The 20,959-nt window shown below is 44.5% G+C and overlaps 1 protein-coding gene across 4 annotated transcripts; it reads right to left on the bottom strand.

The window, feature by feature from the left end:
• Positions 1–38: 38 nt before the first annotated feature.
• On the bottom strand, positions 39–20,146 carry myom2a (myomesin 2a). Of its 4 annotated transcripts, XM_029499230.1 has the most exons (38): positions 20,068–20,146; positions 19,139–19,265; positions 17,683–17,775; positions 17,043–17,178; positions 16,655–16,809; positions 15,886–15,978; positions 13,756–13,844; positions 13,637–13,675; positions 12,845–13,009; positions 12,593–12,754; positions 11,732–11,873; positions 11,037–11,236; positions 10,894–10,947; positions 9,376–9,503; positions 8,892–9,075; positions 7,732–7,906; positions 7,416–7,537; positions 7,291–7,308; positions 6,762–6,949; positions 6,557–6,683; positions 6,274–6,452; positions 6,056–6,170; positions 5,636–5,795; positions 4,975–5,081; positions 4,845–4,889; positions 4,604–4,740; positions 4,046–4,190; positions 3,890–3,949; positions 3,732–3,799; positions 3,524–3,637; positions 3,064–3,151; positions 2,822–2,860; positions 2,526–2,631; positions 2,112–2,275; positions 1,963–1,999; positions 1,853–1,875; positions 1,572–1,627; positions 39–1,275 (listed from the first exon to the last, which is right to left on the bottom strand). In XM_029499230.1, exons 2-38 carry the CDS (start codon positions 19,243–19,245, stop codon positions 757–759), a joined length of 4,539 nt encoding a protein of 1,512 aa, XP_029355090.1. In that variant the 5' UTR covers positions 19,246–19,265; positions 20,068–20,146; the 3' UTR covers positions 39–756. The 4 variants fall into 4 exon arrangements, with proteins under 4 accessions (XP_029355090.1, XP_029355079.1, XP_029355099.1 ...); XM_029499219.1 differs by lacking the exon at positions 7,291–7,308; XM_029499239.1 differs by lacking the exons at positions 7,291–7,308; positions 8,892–9,075; positions 9,376–9,503.
• Positions 20,147–20,959: the final 813 nt, after the last annotated feature.

The following is a 20,959-nucleotide window of genomic DNA, read 5'->3' as shown; positions in this document are numbered from 1 at the left end:
CGGCAGCCTGAAGAAGACACTCAGAGACAACAGGAGGTTGATCAGTGAAGTTTATTGGCAGCACAAAGCGTTGGGAGGGAGAAACACAACATGTCACAGACGGACAGACAGGCCTCTCTGGTTCAGGTGGACCAGATCAGGATCAGCTGATGTCCACAGAAACCTCCAAACCATCAAAGCTACCCGAGATTACAGTAGCTTCAAGGACTCTGGTTCAGAACAACTCTGGTTTTATACCAAAAACGTTCACATCTGGAAATACGCTGACTTCAGTAAAGTCGGTCAGAAGGAGATCTGCACAGGAAACTGTCTGTCTCTTCAAAATAAGACCGTCTAACCTGCAGGTTTGTTAAACAAAAAAAAACAAAACAAAACAAAACAAAACGTGTTTCCAGTTTGAACATGAATAAAATCTGAGTTGTAAAAACCAGAATGTTCATTTAACATCCGCAAAGAAACGAAAACATTCCACTTTCCTGTGAAGCGGAAGGTGCAGCTCTTGAAACACTGAACGTTAACGTCAACCCTGGAACTTTTATTTTTTGGAGTTTTTTTTGCTTTTTTTGTTTCCAGTTGAACGACAGGAAGTGACTGAGAAGGACATCTACGTCAGTCACTGTGAAAGTCCTCCTGTTCTGGGTTAGTTTGAGTCCGGAGCGAGCGTCGGTGCAGTCGGACCTCTCACAGTGACCTCATCTAAATAAATACTTTCACACTCACATGCTCTGACGTCACCACCTCCCCCACCGCCGTGTTTCACTTCCTGGGTGGGGTGGGAGACTTCATGAATCTGGGGGGTGTTGGTGACTTGACGCTGCGAGGTGGAGTCGGGGATTTGGGGGTCGGGGTTGGAGATTTGGGGGTTGGGGTGGGGCTCTTCACGGATGGCGCCGGGGTTTGGGGCTTGGAGGGCGTGGGGGTCGGGGTCTTGGAGTGGGGAGCCGGCGACTTGGGCGGCATGGGCGTGGTTGCGGGTGTAGCAGCAGGCGTGGCCGTGGCCATCTTGGGGTGTCCCAGTTTTGGCTCGGGGATTTGCTCGCCGTGCTTGTAGACGCTGACGGTGATCTCCACAAACTCGCCGCCGTACTTGTTCCGGACGTTGATGCTGTACTTGCCGGAGTCGTCAGGGGTGACCTTGTTGATGACGAGGCTGGCGAACTTGCCGCCGTCAAACGTCACCTTGGTGTGCTCGTTGCAGGTGACCTCCTGCTCGTTCTTGAACCAGGTGACCTCGGGGGTCGGCTCGCCCCACACGGTGCAGGTCAGGCTCAGGGACTGGGGGGAGGAGGGGTTCAACTCAAGTCAACGTTTATTTTTAGACACAATGTGGAGGGCAGAGAACACAATCCAAGAGCATTTCAAACTTCTCTGGTATCTAGAATAACTTGTTTGGATTTCATAAATATGAACAATCAATAAGAGCAGGACGCGGCTCACAGCTCTTACTCTGAAGTTTAGTTCCAGCACTCAGTCCTCAGGAATGCTGTTGGGGAGGAGCGGCTCGTACTACAAGTACAGCCACCTTTGACTTCCTCACAGCATCAGAGTAAACAAACAGACCATCAGCTCACCTTCTCCTCCATGATGGTGACCACGTCAGGCAGACCGCCAACCACTCTGCCGCGGTCTGAGGAGAAACAACAGCAGACACATCAGCTCAAAACGCCGCCGCAGTTAAAACATCAGCATGTTTGCTCTGTGAGGTGAAGCGAGACTCCACCTGTTTCAGTGTAAACAGGGTGGAGGACTTCAGACAGACAGAGCCTGACTTTACTTTCTTTCTTTACTTTCAGATCTGTCTCTAACAGCCTCGGGGTTATTAATATTAATTATAATAATAATAAATACTCACTCTTCTCAGCAAATGCAGCTGCCCTAAAAAAGAAAAAATAAGAACAACATGATTAATATTTGAGTTAAACCCAATTTAAAGAAAAAATGCTTCAGCTTCTGGTGACTCACTTCAGTCTCAGGTACTCCTCATAGGCGTCGGTGTACGCTGCAGAGGGACAGATGAGACAAAGAATAATCAGGGAAATTAATATGAAAATGTAAATGAAAACTAATTAAAGAAAATGAATACGGCCACCCAGAGGACACTTGTTGCCCACCTTGTCCAGAAAGGTCGAAGGTCCTGGTGTGGGTGGTCACGCCGTCGAAGATCTCCATGGTGTAGTGGCCCTTCTCCTTGTCGGAAGGGTCGCAGATCTGCATCCAGGCCATTTCTGCCGTGCCGCCGATCCTCATCTTCTCAGAAGAGGCGATCTTGCTTTCCCTGCAGGGGAAATTCATGCTGATGCTACAAGATCAAACACTGAGATGTCTCTGCAGGAACGAACCTGCTTGGCCATGTTCGATTTAGTCCGGATTAAGTTTTACAATACTGAATAATCCCGCTCCACAGGACTGCGGTGTGTTACATAAAGCTTCAAGAATGGCCGACATCTTTCACACGACCTGCTCTTGGTGTTGGGTCCTAACGGGCAGGTTTACTCTAAAACGAGTGAAAAGTGCTCAGACTGTACTTGTGTTTCCAGACGGTCTTCATCTCCTCGGTGTAGTAGCTCATGTAGCACTGCAGCCTGATGCCCTCTGGAGTACACTGCAGCACCAGATCAGAGGCAGAAGCTCCTGAAACACAAACAAACGCCACACGTGCGTCATAGTTGTGTGTTGTTCAACTAACATTTTAGCTGTCAGTGTTGACTACTGTGTTAAGACTCGGGGGAGTTTTCACAGACGGACACAGTTGGACCTTCGGGCCAAATAAAGTCAGAGCAGATTAAGCGACAGACTTTAAGTGTGAGCGGATCGAACTCACCCGCGATCTTGGCGACGGCGTTGATGATGTCATCGAAGACTACAGAGCAAAGAGACAGGAAGAACACGTTTTAAATCACAAGTTGGCAGAAACACTTTTACAGAAGAACAAATCACAACACAACAGCGTACAGCATAGCGTAGCGCACAATAACATAACATGAGGACAGCAGAGAATCATATTTGACCCTTCTTCATATTTTTTATTCATGGTGAAACAAATTCTGATGAATAAAATCTGACCTTTGCCTGAAATGTCAATCGTGGATGTGTCCTTCCCTCTGTCGTCACCGAGCACAGCCTTGAAAACTCCCTGATCTTTTCTGGAGAACTGAGAGGAGAAACCTCAGTGAGTCAGCGAAAAGGAGGAAACCCGCTGCTCTGAATACAATTATTCCAGCAAATACAAAACAGTAAACACATTTATTGAACTAATTAGGTAACTCTTTGAAGACATGACAGTTGAGTCAGCGGAAATCCATCCAGAGCTTATTCCGTCTTAAGAAAATCAGAAAACGCAATGTTGAAAGAGCAGATGATTGATTGATTGATAGGTTGATTTATTATATCACTAATGATTCATTCAAATTAAACAGCGCATCTCTCATTTTTTTTTTTTTTTGCATAAATTAATTCAGTCAACATTAACTTTCCTGTTTGACGCTGCTGAGTTAATATTTAATAGTGACGCTGCAGTCGTTACCAGAGGGAGGGGGAGAGCGCAGGCTCCGGACATGACGTTGGGGGGGGTCTCTGGGACGATCTCATCGTCCTCTTTGTACCAGTGGAGAGTCGTCTCCTTCTTCACGTTGGCCACCTGACACCAAATCAACCCATACACACTTTAGATTCATTTAAACCCCCTTCACCGAGGCCATCGGATTTATGTATGATAATAATAATAATGTCACCTTGCAGGTGAGCAGAACAGTACAATCCTCAGTGACGGTGAAATACAGATACTCAGAGAAATGTGCGCCTGAAACAACAAAAGACAGTGTTGTTTTTTTTGTTGTTGTGACATTAACGGATCACTTTTGTTTGAATATTTGTGTTTCTTGCTCGGTACCTTGTTTCCTGATGTGCTCTTTCCTCTGAAACTCGGCCTCCTTGAGAGCAGCCTTGAAAACTGAGAAAAGAAAAGACAGTCACTCAGTCAATCTGCTGTCATGTTCAAAGTGTTTCTGCGCGTTTGGTCCTTTCAGACGTGATTTAGAAGCCTCACCGTCTCCCACCAGGACCAGGGAACTCTGGGCCTTGGCCTTGCCGTCGTGGATCTGGACGGTGTAGGTGCCCTCGTTGGCTCTGGTGAACTGATCCACGGTCATCTGGACGATTCCTGTGGCCACGTCATGGCTGAACTTATGACCCTGAGAGGGAAACCAGGAAAAACATTTTTAAATTAGTATTAATCAGAACTCAGTTATATTTAAGTCATTGACATGTGCAGGATATTTATATATTTATCTAAATAAGCTAATTTCAATGTGAACTAAACATTAATAAGTCTGATTTAGTTGTTGTTTGTTTTGTTTTGTTTTTTTAAAAACATCCAGAGGATCATCGGTGCTTTGCTGTTTCATAGTGTCATGATCATCTGGAGGCTGAAGCACTGAAGATGTGTGTTTGTTTATTTGTTTGTGTTGTTTTGAGCTAATGAGACAACTCAAACAAAAGTGGAAAATAAGCCCGGAGGCCTCGAGTGGAAAAGTTCAAGGTTAAAAGGTACATTAAGCCTAAATCGGTCACTTAGTGGATCCATTCCTGATGAAGGTTGTGTTACCTCCCCACTGGTGACCTCCTTGTCGTTGACTATGAACCTGTAGGACACTGCGGGTGACAGTTTGACCGCCTGCGCCCAGAAACGAACGTGACCTTTCTCCAGAACCTCATAGTTCAGGCCGTGTTTCAGAGGAATAACTGCACAAAGACAGAAGGGAGGAAAAAGAACACGGTTATTGATATTTATCTATAATTCCTCAGTACGTGACATCTGAGATCTGCTGCCTGTGTACGACACTCACTCGGGTTTCTGATGGCATGGCTGAGCTCCAGCATGGTGTTCAGAGCTGCAGAGAAGATTCAAGAAAAACATGAGAATAAAAAAAACAAAAACAATCAGAGTTCTGATTTCTGCCTCGTCTGATGACCCACCGTCTTCGGTCAGCGTGTGGCTGGACGAGACGCCGTCTGTGTCGGTGACGACCACGGAGTATCGGCCCAGGTCGTCCTTATCAGGGTTGGTGAAAATCAGCCTGGAGCTGTGAGGCCAGTCAGGACAGATTTTATAATCAGACCACGCTTCTTGTAAAGGAAGCTCTTAATTTGACATAAATATATGTACATAAGCATAAAGAGACAGAATCCTGCACAGTCAAACTGACAATAGACTTAATGGAGATCAAAGAAGATTTAAAGGTGATAATAATTTTTATTTTTTCAATCCTCCATGTTTTCACCTTCCTGTGTCTGTCTGCAGTCATATCTGCTGCTTGTTTCATTTTCATTTGTTTTACTGGTCATCACTTTGCAAACTTTTTTTTTTTTAAAGGTGCTATATAAATAAAGTTAGAATGTTTTTTTAAAAGAATCTCTAAAATATAAATATTTTTCAACTCATCATCTTGGAACCTGCTGACTTAACCAAATCATACTCTTTAATTGGTTAATTCTTTAAATAGATGAAAAATCTTGGATTTGAATGGATTGTGTGAGTCAGCAGATCTTTCACAGCTGCAGCTGAAACTACAGATTGTTCTGCTGTCATTAGTAGAACTTTTCTTTTCTGTGATTCCTGAAGCGACTCTGAACTTACGTGCGTCCCTTCGTGGTGACGGCGAGCCTGGGGCAGTCGCCGATAGGTTTGTAGTTCTTGGACCACTCAAACTTGGACGTTTCACAGATCTCACAGGCCTCCAGAGACAGATAGATGTCTCCGGTTTCCTCGTCCACACCGGCCACAATCTCTTTGGTGCCTGTGACGGTGAAGAACAGAGCTCAGGTCCACATTTGGCATCAGGAAGAAGATCGTTTCTTCTTTTTTTCATTTATTCAGTCTATTGTCTGCAAGTATTCCATCTTTAGGTGAAGCATTGTAAAAACATAATAAATAAATTCATATTTTAACAGATTTATAATGTGGGAATGAAATGTATCATTCGATAAATATCTGCTGCATTTCAGTGCGACTGTGTGAGTTTGAAGAGCTGTTCCTGAGACACGATCGAGCTGTTACCTGGAAGAGCTCTGGCGCAGACGGGCTCAGACAGCTGAGAGGCTTTTCCAACACCTTTGGCGTTGACAGCACGGACTCTGAAGACGTAGAATTGTCCCTCCTCCAGACCGCTCACCTGCAGGAAACCACGGAAATGTCATCACAGGGAGAGGATGATGGCGGCAGCGTTCAACAAAACTCGATTACACTCTAAGCTGCTGGTAGGAAGAGTCTCCTACCTGCAGGTAGCGATGCTTCAAGGCCTCCTCATTCAGAGTAACAAACTCTGAGGAGTCTTTCTTGGCCATGTCCACGAAGTACCCGGTGACGGCACTCGCCCCGGTGTAGACAGGAGCCTTCCACAGGATCACCAGGGAGTGACTTCTGACCTCGCTGAAGCTCAGGTCGTAGGCTGGGCCTTGATGTGAAAAATGTAATTAATAAAATGAAAACATTCAGGGCTTCACTGCTCCAACAGAAAGACGTGCGGATACCATCCTGTGGTTAGTAAATTACTCTCACCTGGGACCTCCGCGGTCCAAGCTACACACTTCATGGGGGCGCTGGGAGAAGATGGCGGGCCGACGCCGGCCATGTTAGCTGCCTGGACTCTGAACTCGTAGAAGGTTCCCTCCGTCAGGTTGTCGACCTGAAGACACAGAATGGGCGTTTTTAACGAGGAGATGATGTGGCGGGCTACAGGTGGCGTCATTTTGATGCCACTTACGGTGCAGATTCTCTCTTTGACGCCCGTCAGGTTGACCTCGTTCCAGACCAGAGTGTCGGCGTCGCGCTTGCTGATGTAGTAGGCGTTGACCTTGGAGCCGCCACAGTGTTTGGGACTCTTCCAGGCCAGAGTCATGGAGGACCCATCGCAGCTCAGCAGGGTGATGCCAAAGGGAGAGCTGGGAGTCGCTGTCAACGCACATTTACTTTTTTAATTTAAATCCAGATCCTAGATATTATCCTTTATTCAGGGAGGTACAACCAGTTTGTGGTTGGTTTTCTCTTTTGGGGGGTCGTTTCTTGTCATTATTATTGAACAGGACAGTTTAGAGCAACAAGAAAATCGGAAAAAGAGAAAGGGAATTACATGCAGCAGACTCCAGTTCAGCTGGAGTTTGTGGTTGTGTTTAACAAAAAGCAGTGCACTGCCACTACAGCGTACAGTGACAGAGTGAGTGTGCGTTTCTGTGAACGAAGCACACAAATGGAAGTGGAGTGTTGGGAAATCGACATAGAAATATAATACATACCATACTCCACCCCCCCTCCTGCACATACCAACGAAGAGCAATGCTTTCCATCAGTTTGAAAAACCTGTCCATACTTTATTCATTACTGTTGTGACTGACTGTGTGAACATAGTTTGGTATCTCACCGAGCGCTGGCTCCACGGAGATGGGAGTCGACTCCTGGGACTCCTCACTGAGGCCGAAGACGTTGACGGCTTGGACGCGGAAAACGTAGCTCTCTCCGGGGATCAGGCCGTGGACCACGAACCTGAAACACAGATGATGGACAGACCATGTCGTTCATTTGTGCCTCGTTGGGGAATGAACTTTCCAAACAGACTGTAGTTGATGAACAGAAGTTTTTCCTCATCTTCATGAGAGAAAGTGGACATTTTAAGCGATGCATCATCTTATTTTCGACGGCTGCGGAGCGGCAGCAGGACTTTGTCAGTTCTGGACTACCTGGTGTGTTTGAAGGGCTTGTGGTTGCAGGCGAACCAGTCCTTGGATCCGACGACGCGGCCGTCGATGTAATATCCCATCAGGTGTTTCAGGTGTTTGGGAGCCTCCCACTGCACAAACACAGACGTCTTGGTGTTCCTGGTGGCAACGACCTGACCGGGAGCAGAGGGGACGCCTGTTCACAGAGACAGAGGAGCCATCGTTAATCACCCATTCATCAAATTCAATCCTATCAAAACTAGATTTATAGCTTTAATTCCTTTTATTGGTGAAATTGGACATGTGTGAGCTGACCATCACATATTCAGGCTCTTATCCTGAGGTAAGTCGAGGAGATGTGGATGCATTTGGCTTTGATTAAAAATCTGATCTCAGTTAGAAATGGTCAATGGTCACAGAAAGTGAATCATTCATAGAAACAGGAAACTCACTTCAGGTGCTTCAGGTGTGACCTACACATGTAAGACATGCAGTGTGTAAAGGTTGTGGTGTGACCCTGTGAGATTATTTAGACACAGCAAAGACAGGATTTGATTGAAACGCTGTTGTGCCTGCAGTTAGAAAACAAACGTGATGTTACGGAAATGATTGATATCTCCATTAAACAGTACGCACCGACTGGAAGCTCAATTCCTGCAAAACACAGCGACTCATTTTGAACAAAAGCAAAAATTCTAGCATCTTGTGTTTGCAGATAAAAATCACATGTTTGCAGCTGAAAAGCATTTAGAGGTATTTGGAGAAAGTTTCTCAGTCCCGGCAAGGACAGAAGACATGACAGCTCAGAAAGACTGATTGTGTAGTCCATATTTTTATAAAATATAAACCAAATAGGTTTAAGTTGAAACTATGAAATATTGAACGGCCCCTTTTTTGTTTTTCAGAGGAAACCTGCACAGCACATCTAGTATTTAAATGAAACCTTCATCAGACACTTCAGAAGCTTCATGTCTTCCAATTTCTTCCTCTTTGTTTATATTAAACCAACCAACAACTTTATGTCGGGAATAAATTCAGTCAGCACCCGTTGACACAGCCTCTGATTTTGAACATTATACAATTAAATTTTTACCCAAAATGAATATGAAAATGCTGTATGGGTGTATGTGTAACTATAAACATGACAGTGTGTGGATGTCTCTGCAGGTCCCAGCCCTTACCATCCTGGTCAACCTTTTGGATGGGCTCGGAGGGCGCAGAGGCCTCGCTGGAGCCGTGCATGTTGACCGAATACACTCGGAACTGGTACTTTTGCCCGTCTTGCAAATCATAAACCGGGTAACGGGGGGAGTGCAGTTTGACTGCTGTGTTGATCCGCTGCCACGCTCCAGTGCCTGCTAAGCACTGTGGGAGAGTCGGGGAGGGAGGGGTGAGAAGGTACAGCCATCTGCGACAACCTCATCAATGTAGCAGGAACACAGCGAGCAGCTTTCAGCTTGGGGAGGATTTACTTTTTCACAGTTGGGGCTAAGGTTAGTTTTAATGAGATGAAAACTGTTTTGTTTTTTTGGGGGGGGACATTTATAATTTTCATTGTAGAATAATAGCAAGACCTGCTTAAATCCAAGTATGAAAGATAAACACGTATTTAAGTAAGAAAATGAAACTTTAGAGATGGAGGGCCGAAGGTGAGGCGACACACACCTTGTCGATGACGTACCACAGCGGAGCTCGTCCGCGGGGGCTGGGGGGCTTCCAGCTCAGCACCACGAACGATTTGTAAATCTCTGATGCATGCACGTCGGTGGGCTCCCCCGGGATAGTAACGTGGCCTAGATTGAGGGTTGAACGGTGTTGAGGCAAAGAAGTACAACCTGTACAACCAGCTACTGCAGAAGTCCCACATCTGGCAGTTTTGTTTTTTTAACTGAGAAAATCCAAAATTGAAAGAGCGGGATTTGAATCCAGGACGTGTGGTGTGTGTTCTTGCTCTGCCTGTGGTGGCTCCTCTCTGGTTCTACGGCTTCCTCACACTCTCCAAAGACCTGCAGGATTCAATTAAGTGGTGACTCTAAATTGCCCGAGGTGGTGAATAATCGTTAGTCCTTATTGTGTCACTACGCCCTTCAATTAATCTGAACAAATATCAACTGTGACTGGAAAAGCAGCATTCATTCCAAATTCATGCTGGAGGCTAAAATGTCGCCTCCTTCTCAGTTTAAACTACCAGACTCTGACACACGCTGTTGGGGGATGTGTTTCTTTATTCATTCATTAAATTCCTTTTTTTGTCAGATAGAACTGTTATTGATGACAAAACGAATGAATCTTTTTAAAGATAGACTGCTAATTTAAGTTTAGTTACGTTACCTTCGGTATCCAAGCGGATGGACAGGCAGAGGAGATTTTTAAGGGATTTTATCATTTTAATGACACCAGTTCTCAACCAAAAACTGCTTTTGAGTTCTGTTTGCCCTAAACAGCAGCATGTGGCCTTGTTCCACATCTTGTTTGTCAGATCAGTTGCTGCCAAGGACTTCTGTCTTCGTGAAAGTTGATACTGAGTCACAGTGCTGATAAATTCTGAGTCACTTTGGAGCTCCTGAAGTTTCACACTGCAATGTGGGACTTGTGCAGCAGGCTCATACAAACGCCGCGAAGCATCACCATTATTTTTTTTAGCTCTTGAATTAGTTTGGCATTAAAGTCGACACACTTTGGAGGAGCAGGAGGATTTTTTTAAAGTGTAAAAGTTGTTTCAGTCTATTAAAGGGAGAAGGGCTGGAGTCAAGTCAGAGACAGTTAGGATGGGATGAAATGGGAAGATGGTTTGTAGCGTTAAATTCAGGACATTAGAGCAAATGACGGATTAGACATTAGGCCTGTTTTTAGGTTTTGTCCTGATGTGTTTATCTGTATTTCATTTTAATAAGTCTGGATATAAAACAGCAAAAGTAAATCTAAAGAAGAGCATTACAATCTAAACTAATTAAAATATTTGATGTTGACAGTTGATCTTGCCAATAGTCCAGACATTTTCTAAAAATGTTATCTTGTTTGATGATGTTGATGAAGGGTGTTGATATTTACAGTTTTGCTCCTCTCTGAAGATGTAAATGTTGATGGGAAGAGGGATGGCCGTTAGTATTTGGTCTGTGTGAGATTATGAGGCAGGATTAAAAGCAGATCTGGATCCAGATCGGTCTCCGTGGACTGCCCTACCTTCCAGGTCATCATCCTTGATCACTATGTCGTATTTTCCTTCAATTTTAATCACTGTTGCAGGAAATGATGACAACAGAACCGTTAGAAGGCACCGTTTTCCAGCAGGGGTGTATTTTTTCTGTGTTTACCTTCGTCTGTACCTTGCAGCCTCTCGTTCTCAGCGGCGTCGATGGCGGTCACTTTGTCCGATTTGCGGGACGGCCTGCTGATGCCGGCGCTGTTCACGGCTCTGACCCTGAAGTGGTAGGAGCGGCCCACGCTCAGGCCGTGCACCGGGTATTTACAAACCTTCACCGGGGCGTCGTTGCACTGGACCCAAGTGTCGCTACCTGCTTCGCACCTGCACACCAGGAAACACGCCTCATTTTACCCCTTTTCTGACAGCACAGAGTAACTTTTCATCATCAGATATCTACATCTGAGAAAAAAGAAACTGACATCATCGCATAAATTAGCCCCAAATCTGATCTGACCTGAGCATCATTGAATTAATCTGTCAGTCATGTTGTACTTCATATTAGAACAGTAAGATTTATTAAAAAAAACCCTTCATCAAGTAAATCCTAACATTTACTGCTCTTATCACCAAAATTAATACCATTGTAATTATTATTACTATCATTGTTATTACTCTTGTATATAATCGACTGCTTCCATCCATCATGTTTTCTCACCAGCAGAAAGTGAAGTAAACTAAATATTGATCGGTGCAGTTTTAAAGCCTAAACTGTGACATCAGAGGGTACTTGTACTTTCCCTTTGGTTGTGGTTTTGTGTAATGTGACTGCAACTCCAGTCTATAAAAAGAAAGGTCGGTTTCAGGGGGCAGACTGACCGGTCCACAAAGTATCCGGCGATTGGCGCCTCGTTGACGGTGTTGGGGGGTTTCCAGGCAACCAGGACGTAGTCCGAGTTGATGTCGTATGCCTTTACGCTCATCGGTGCGCCAGGGGCCCCGGCCGCAGAGGGGGGGGCGTCTAGGAGTCAAGGAAACAAGGACATCAGGTAGGAAGCACAGACTGCTGAATGTGAATTGGATGGAAACGTGATGAAAACCTGTTTTCTTCTACCTTTTAGCTCCGTCAGCACAATCATGGATTAAACGTCTCAATCTGTGTCTTTGTTTTAAATTTGTTTTAAAAGGGCCCTCATTAATTATCACACACTGCCATACCAGAGTTTTAGTAACACATATCCAACCTCTCCCTCAGTTTGTCTTTTGGTGGCTCTGTCGGGGATCACGTTCGGGGGAACGGACTGAGCTGAGCTGTTTGTCAGCAGATGTGCCGACAGACAACATTTAAAGGATTTTTAAATGAACCATCTGTTTTATTGTCAGTTTGGCTAATTGATTCTCACGGTTCTTCTCAAAGGCATCAGTTACGTTTTATTAGGGGAACACTATAAAACATCTGTTACACCAAATGTTTCTCATGGCTGGGTGTCATCTTTGTGCTGAGTTCAGTGTGTTTGGGCCAAAAACTGTAACTTTCCTGTCTTGTATTGTGGTGAAAACACAGTTTGTTCAGATATGGTGATCGCTGCTCGTTTCACAGATCTATTCCAAAGTGGAGAGTTTCCCTCTTTACGTTTTAGCAGCCTGTTAGTAAAATAATCCAGATCATCTTCAAAATGTGACTCGGCCCTGATAATCTGTGGGGGTAAAAACGTGGTGAATTGGAGCGTCGTGTCCGACCTGAGACGAACAGGTAGGCGCTGTGCTCGGTGGTGCCGTCCTTCGTGAAGATGCGGACGGTGTAGAGGCCTTCGTCGTCTTTGGCCAGGTGGGGCAGCGTCAGGCTGGCCGCGCTCCCACCCACCGCCATCTCCACCAGCTTACCCGGTTTCAGCAGTTTATCTGTGAGGAGGGAGCGAAACACGCAGTTGGGACACATTCAGCTGTTTGTTTGAATAAAAACACGCAGCAGGTGAGCGGATGAATCCGTACCGTCTCTGTACCACTGGGCGTGGGGCGGGAGGTTGGGCAGGTCAGGGACCACCACCATGGTGCACACCAGGCTGACGGAGCTGCCCTCCACGCCGAAGGAGACGGGGAAACGGTCGAGGAAGGACACCTCCAGCTTACTGGGATGGATGTCAGTCAGATGGGGCACTGAAGAGCGAAACGGGAAACAAAACCTTTCACGTGTTCACATTTTCAAAAGAGAACTAGCTTCAAGGAGCTCTACTGTCTGAGGTGAACTAACGATATCAGATTCAGGTCATGTTTGTTTAACTCACATCACATCAGTTCTTAAAGCTCTTCTTGGCTTCGTTGTTTCTGTAAAGTACTAACCAGTCTTTGTCTCTAATCTCCTTATATGAAACCAGGCAGCTGACCAATAAATCATAGCCTCTTTTTTATGTTGTGCATTCTGACATCTCTACATTTACCTGCTGCTGTTATTCTTCTAAAATGGTGTTTCCTCCATTTTAATAAAACTTCTCTGGACTATTTATTTTTCATTTGTATTTCCATGCCTCTGTAAAGCACTTTAATTGGCCCCTTATCTGAATGTTGCTGTGTTTGTGTTTTCACATCACACGCATGTTTACTTAGATGCTTTTAAACAATCTGGATCTCAAACAAGGACGGCAGCTTCTCCCAATAGTTTCCACAGTTTATCAGCCGCCTCACATGCACGGCTGCTTGCTGCCAAGCGGCCTCATGTGACACCGGGTTGTTTCTGGGCCTGATTCCAACCCAAAGTGAAAAAGCCCCCCGCCCTGTTCCTCTCACCTAGACCGAGGTGGCAGTACTCCCCGGCTCCTGACGGTCCTGCAGGAGAATATTCAGGATTAGAGAAACAACAGGTGAATCCGGCCTCGATGAGACAGTCGGAACAGAGAATCACTCACTCTTCACGGTGACGGTGGCCTTGCTGGTGGCCGTTCCGTGGGGGTTGGTGGCCACAGCGCTGTACTCAGCAGTGTCGCTCACCATACACCTACAACAGCACAGAGACATTAAAATACTACCAGGATATACCCAGAACCGTCTTTCTCCCACATTTAATCCGGTGTTTTCATTTATTTTAACCAGTGTTTTAGTTTTATTTTATTTTTGTGGTATTTTCACACTATGAACATTTGATTTTATTCCTTTGGCTATGACGTATGAGAAGTGAGTAAAACTTTGCTTTGCTTTCTTGCGAGATTGTAAAACAATAATACCAACAAATAATATAGAAATATTTACAATGAAGGGCTGAATCACATGACTAAAGAGTATATATGCAATAAACAGAATATTGTTATTTACAGGTGAATCTAAAGGGAATGCTTCATCATCAGTGATGTGACCTGAGCTCCGTCTGGCTCGTGAGAACTTCTCAGGAACTGATCGTAGCTCAAAGGAGTATTTGTCTATATTAAAAGGATATACCTGCTTTAATGTTGACTTTAGTCTCTTTCACTGTTTTTATTATCATTGTTAGACCTTAATTTTGTGATTAGTGTTTCTGCTGTCTGTCCAAAAGTCGGAGGAGGAAAAAAAAGATTGTCATCGCAATTTTTCACACTGTGCACATTCAGCTTGACTTGGCAGCAGAGGAAAGAACCAGGAGGAAACTGGGCTTCTTAAAGTCTTGGCAGCGTGACCTAAATGTTGCTACAAGGAGTTGGAGCTCTTTCTCTCCTCGGTGGCTCGACGGTGGCGGTCCAAGGTCAGCTGTAAAGTCGTCACTACAGCCTCTTTTGAAAAGTGACCTCACTCATTGGAGGGGTGAGGCAGTGAGGCAGGAGCGGCGAATGATGGCAACCAAGGAGGCGTCTGAGGGTGAGAATAGAAGGAAGAAATGTGACCTTCACCCTGGGCCCAACTATTTTAACCGTGAGCTATTTTTTCCCTCGGGCAGAAACCAAGGCTGCACTCTTCTGCTCACTGACGCCTTCACTGTAAATGAGAAAAATCCTTAATTTCAACAAAGTCACATTAACGTGGGTCGCCTCACCGACCCTGTAATGTACTGAGTGATACTGATACTCAGAGAGAGACGAAGGGGGAGAGAGAGCAATGGGAGGAATTCAGGGCTCGAATGACGCAAAGGTCAGCACTTCAGCACGAACAGCTGAGGAGCCTTGAAGATGACGAACAGACCAGCAGGCTGAGCCTTCTTTAGTGAAGGCAAAGAGGTAAGAAATCAAATGTTTCAAGATTCTTCAGCATCATAACAAGCTCAGTAATCCTTCTGTCTCTGTTTCTTCATCTCTGGATGTCCTTCGGATTTCTTCGTATTTCACAAATGTGAAAGTTAAACAGGTAGATGGACCGGACCATATAGATCCAGTAGACGGAGCTGCAGGTTGGCAGATTTGTTCCAACGGCAGCCAAACATGGTGTCAAACATGAGTCCATTGGCAGAGATGGACATGTCGCTGCCACTTTCAGAGAGGAGCTCTGTTATAAAATGCACAGCTGTAAACTAAACCGCTTCATCGACCAGCTACAGTTAGTCGGCTCCTGAATCGTTTACATCACTGCTGTTTTCGTGTCGCTACACCTGCAGTTATTTTTTGGTTGGTTCTTCTGCACATTTCTGAATATTTATTATGAGCCAAGACAGACTCTGAGAGTCAGAGATGCTCTGGTGGTTAAAAACCAAAAGGAGATGCAGTTTGTTCAGTCAGGGCCCTTAAGAATCATTTTCTTTGGCTTCTTTATGAAAAGAAACTTAAATATTTTACATTTTTAAATTTAAAGTTGATTTATATTTCATTTTGACTTGTTAGGATACATTTCAAGGACTCATCTATGAGTTTGGTATCAATCTCCTTCAATATATCTGAGATTTCAAATAATCACCTGAGATTAATTTATTTGAGGTGAATAAGTCAAAAGGTCATTTGGGGTTTTTAAAAAAAGAATTTCTTGACAATATTTGTGCATTGTGACTGGCATTGTGAAGTAATTGCTCCTTCGCTGAATATTGTCATTTGGTGAAAAACTCAGTTGGGGAACAGTCTCTGGGAGTGGAGGGTGCGACGTACCTGCTGATGATCAAACTGTGGACTCCGTACTTGTTTTCAATCTTGTACTTTCCTGGAGTGCTTGGCGGGTCGATTGGCATTCCTCCTTTATACCTGCCAACAACCAGCAGTCGGTGATTTGTGCTCACCTTCGTGCTGTCACTTAGCATGAAGGAACAATCCATGATAATCCGTACAACGATAAAGCTGCATCACTGTGAGTTTAAGTAGCGGCAGATATCAACCAAGAGCCAGCTGCTCCAAAGGCATGCTGAACATAGTGGAGGGATGTTGGAGGTATTAACGGAATGCTAACACATGTTCATTTTATCTGCTGATGAAGATCACGTCTAAATTTCTTCCTGTTCGCCACTCAGTCTGTCTCTTTCTGCAGTTTTTACATTAATCTGGTGGCTGCTGGTTATTTCATGTTTCATTCATGTGTGGTTTGTTAGATTTGTTGGATGTTTGGACGCCGGCCATCTTGTTTTGTTTTCTAAGAAACCTTATTAGGAGAAGAAGGTGGAGCTGAGGAGGAGCGAGGGCTGGATCTGACCTGCTCTGTACTCTATCCTGACTGGGTGGTACAGTCTGTCAATCACACAGTAGCCACACCCCCTTATGTACACCTGCTTTATGGGCTTCTTTCCTCTAAGTAGGACCGTCGTTTAAAAAAATAACATCCATAAACTTGTTTACTGAGCTAAAAAAATCAAGTGAGAAGTTGATGAGACTTCAATATAATCCGAGCTAAATGAGTTTGCGTCTCCAGTAGTGTGACGGTTCTGACCATTTGACGATGGGCCTCGGGTTTCCCTGCACGGTGCAGAAGAGTTTGACCGGAGTCTTCTCCCACACGGTGTGGGGCCGCAGGGCCACCATGAAGTCCGGCATCCGGGCTATATCATCCAACAAATCTGACCTCTTGGTCATCCTGAGCTGAACCTGGAGAGAGTAAAGTCAATCAGGTGAACGTTCTCAGCACAGATTATCCATTCTGATTACAGCTGATACTCACCACGTATCATCACAGCTTCAGAAAATAAAATGCCATCAGTTAAATGTGCCTTTGAGTTCCTTTATTGGGTGCTTGGTAAATGAATTAGAGTCAGATTTGAGTACCTGCCCTTAAAAATGCATCTTATACATATTAAATACACATCACTCAAAGTGTTTACCTCTCTCTCGATCTCCAGACTCTCCACTTGAGCTTTAGTAGCCATCCTCATCCTGTGAAGCTCCTCCTGAATAACAGCCAGTCCTTTCCCAACATTTGTAGACACTCTCTGGTATTCCTCAGTCTCCTCAGGAGTCCTAATGCCACATAAACCACATTAACCTACCACTAAAGTTTTTTTATAGTGGTTTTATAGATACCACCTTAAAAATCTAAACACTTCTGAAGCAAAAATAAAATGTTATTGGCATTCTGAAAGCACAATTTATTCTTCTACATCTCGCAGTTTAATGCTGATCAAAGCTTAACTTTGAGGCGGAGAATCATCTGTGCCTGATTGATGGTAAAGGTTTAAATCGTGTGTTTATTTTAAAATACTGGAGATCTGAGCACAGCGGACAATCTACAACTGCTCAGTCAACACTTGACAGCTCGAGGCGGCTCTGGTGGTCGAGCGGTGAGAAACACAGCAAGCTGGGTTCGAAGCTACCCATGAACTGAATTAAAGGCATATTAAGCATATGATTTGTAACTGATGGCAGAATTGTGCCGTGTCGATTGGAGTCAGCTGACAGAAGCTGTGCGTCAGTATTACCTTACGCTGAAAATAGACAGACAGGACAGCAGCAGCACCCGCTCACCTCTGCCGGAACACCGGTATGGTATAGGCTGGTTCCGCCATTGCCTCTGTGGCCTGGGCCTGTACCTGGCTCACCGATTTAGAGCTTGATTTCCTGTTGGGGGAAGAGTCCATCGTTACTGCACAGATATTACAGGAGGGACCGTGATGGAGGTTGTTGGGCTTTTAGTTTGGCAGAAGCAGCTGTTTAAAAATCTGCTGTGGTTCACCTGAGCTTTTAGTTGACTTTAAAGGCCCGTGTCCCTCTGATGAGCTGTTAATATCCTTTAGTTTAAAGTGCCAAGATATATAAAAAATATTTAAAAAATTCTCTGTGCTTGTTGTTGGATCTATTTGCCTCCATTTTTATGAATTGAGCAGTTTAGCTTCTGACATAAATCAGAAAGTTTGGCTTTGACTTTCCAAAGCATTTGATCAAATTGACCCCAAAAAAAAAAAAAAATCTCAAATGTTGTGGATAGAAATTATGAGGTCCATTTAAAGTTTGTCTCCAGACACAAAGATGGAAAACGTATCCATCCGCAGGCCTCCGAAGCAGGTCAGCTTTACGGGGCGTGTCCTCTGACATAAGGCGCTGGCTACATGACAACATGGCGGCCTGTTACAGGATGACGCAGCGGGCAGAACCTGCAGCAGCTCAGAAGTTTGAACTGAGGGAGTTTTAAGTTCTGCCCTCTTCTGATCACTCGTGATTAAAGCTTTAACGTAAATAAAACTCAGCAAAAAGCCGAATTGCAGCTGGGCAGAGCGGGCGCAATGCTTTTTAAATGTGGCAGAGAAAACAGTGTTAGTATTAACAGTATTAAAACAGATGAGAAGTACGATGAAATAAAGCAAAAATGATTACAGATGCAGCAGAGGAGCTGAAGAGCGAGTGTTCATTCTTTAATCCTGACATTTTCTATTAGCCTGGAAACTTAATCACACGTCATCTATTGATTCGAACTGCACAGTTGGCAGAAGGAGAGTCAACTATGAGTTTAAACAGAAAATTATGTTCAAGAAAATATTTTACATGTGAAAAAGATTGGAAAACTCTGGATGTTGAAGTTTGGGTAAATTAGAGTCACTCCCAGCTCATGACAGGAGCTGTCATGATGTCTGAGGGGTCGTTGTCTCTAGCAGGCAGGTTCACAAAGACAGTTTGGAGGTTTGTTTCTTTGCTCGTCAGACCTCACAGGGAAAAAAAATTAGGAGTTGACTGTGAATTTACTGCATCTCAAAGTTTAATCATCCGCCTTCATCGCTTTGTCATGGGCTGATGTGCACAGCTTTAAATACCCCCTACAGGGGGCAAATGGGCAGCGAAGCTACGAAGCAGACACCCAGGCAGCAGGATGGTCAGCACCCACTGTTAGATACTCTACGCCACCACCCCCCCCCCCACTACAGCAGCAGCTCCGTGTGCTCTAACCTCGCCAAGCAGCAAAATCCACAGGTGAACGTCACCTTCGTACCTTTCCATCTGCTGCTTGGCAACATGACTAGTGTGATGATAAGCATAATCAGTTTTGACTTGGCTCACACGCTTCTTCATACGCCACGCTATGCCTTTGGAAGCCATGACTGGAACACTTCAAGGACCTGGCCAAGAGCACCGAGGGAGGGGTGGGGGGGGGGGGCAGACGGGTGTTAGCCATGTCAGTACAAGTCTTCCTTTTACCTTTACAGCTACTGCAGCCATTATGAAGTCCCATGATGCACAGTTACCATCTTAGATGGGCCGTCATCAGAAATCTGTGCTTGTATTCATATCAAACATAAGAAATGTATCATTGCTGTTTGAAGAATAAATAAATATGACATGAAGGCATTTATCAGACAGTTAAAGGTGCAACATTCAGGAGGCATCGGGACAGAACCAGAGCTCGGCACGTCCAATGTTTCACCTTACAGCCTCAAACAGCTCAGCTATGAATAGCCTGCAGCACTTCTGCCTTTTCCACGATGAGAGTCAATACCAGAGTCAATACCAGCCTTCAGATCATTCCACTAAAACCACCATCCACAGAAAACAGGACTGATCGTGAATAAATGAAACTTTAAACTTTTAAAACCAGCTGTCAAATCTGAGCCTCGGTCTGATTGTGATTCCAACCTGTATAATCAGTTATTCCAACAGAGCAGTGTTGGAATAAACCTGAGTCTATTTGTCCGACACAAATTAGAAAAAGAGGGTCAGCCACCCCTTAATGCTCTGGTATGTAAGGAAGTACTGCTCAGGGAGATTACAACAGGCTGCTGCTGTAGACAGATTATCTACAGCAACACGTTTCACCTCTCTCAGGCTTGACAGCTGATTCCCTTCCTTCTCTTCCTTTTAGTTAGTTATTTGTCCAGTTTAAATGATCCCACCTGTGAGAAAATAATGAGAAAAGTGACTTACCCCAAGAGAATAAAACAGCGCAAAGCGGTGGCAAACCAGCCTGATGCCGCTTGGGAAGCACTTGCTGATGGTAACAAAAATATTACCCTCTCACCGGAGGAATGCCGTTCCCCTTCCACCCCATGTATGGAGGCACTTAAGACTATATATAGCATTTACCCCCCAAATTTTGCTCTCATTCTGCACTTTGAAGATGAGGAGTGCACATCTGTAGCTGCAAATTTTATTAAAGTATTTTGAGGTATGTTTCATTCGCTGACATTTACTGAATTCAGTGATCATCTGAGCTTTGAGCTAAGGGGATGCTATTTCCAATTTCTAGAAATATTCACAGAGCTTCGCTTTCAAAAAGAGAAATATTTCATTCCTCAGTGTTTGGTTTACAAAAAGTCCGCCTTAAAACAGCAGGTTGAACATCTTGAGAAGAAGATTTAATAAGAAGATTATGGAGAGGAATCTCACCTTTAAAAGTAAAATATTCATTCACACAACAGCAACAAAAAAAAAAAACGTTTGAAGACAATTTGCTGGCAGATCCCGACACTGAAAGACTTAGGAGACCTTTTTAGGTTTCTGGAGACAGCCGGTCCTCCTTGGCTCAACACTTGTGGGCAGAACTTAGGGGCTATTTTTAACAGCAACTCCTCCGTTACAGCGATACCCCCCAATTCATACTGTACAAGAGCCCCTGCAGCTATTTATATTAACACAAGACTATTTAAAAAAATAAATGAAGACGTGGAGGGGAAAGAACTTATGAGGTGGAGTTAATGGGAGAAACCATCTCATTGAGCCTGAGACATGTCCTGAAAGCTGCTCTTTATCAAAGTACAACATAAAGTTATTAAAGTGGTCATGATGATGTCGAAACACTACAGAGTTAGTGTCGAAG

Source organism: Echeneis naucrates, chromosome 1, assembly GCF_900963305.1.
Source record: "Echeneis naucrates chromosome 1, fEcheNa1.1, whole genome shotgun sequence".
NCBI classification, from domain to species: Eukaryota; Metazoa; Chordata; class Actinopteri; order Carangiformes; family Echeneidae; genus Echeneis; species Echeneis naucrates.
The sequence above is the reverse complement of the archived record's forward strand: the minus strand, read 5'-3'. Positions and strand labels throughout refer to the sequence as shown.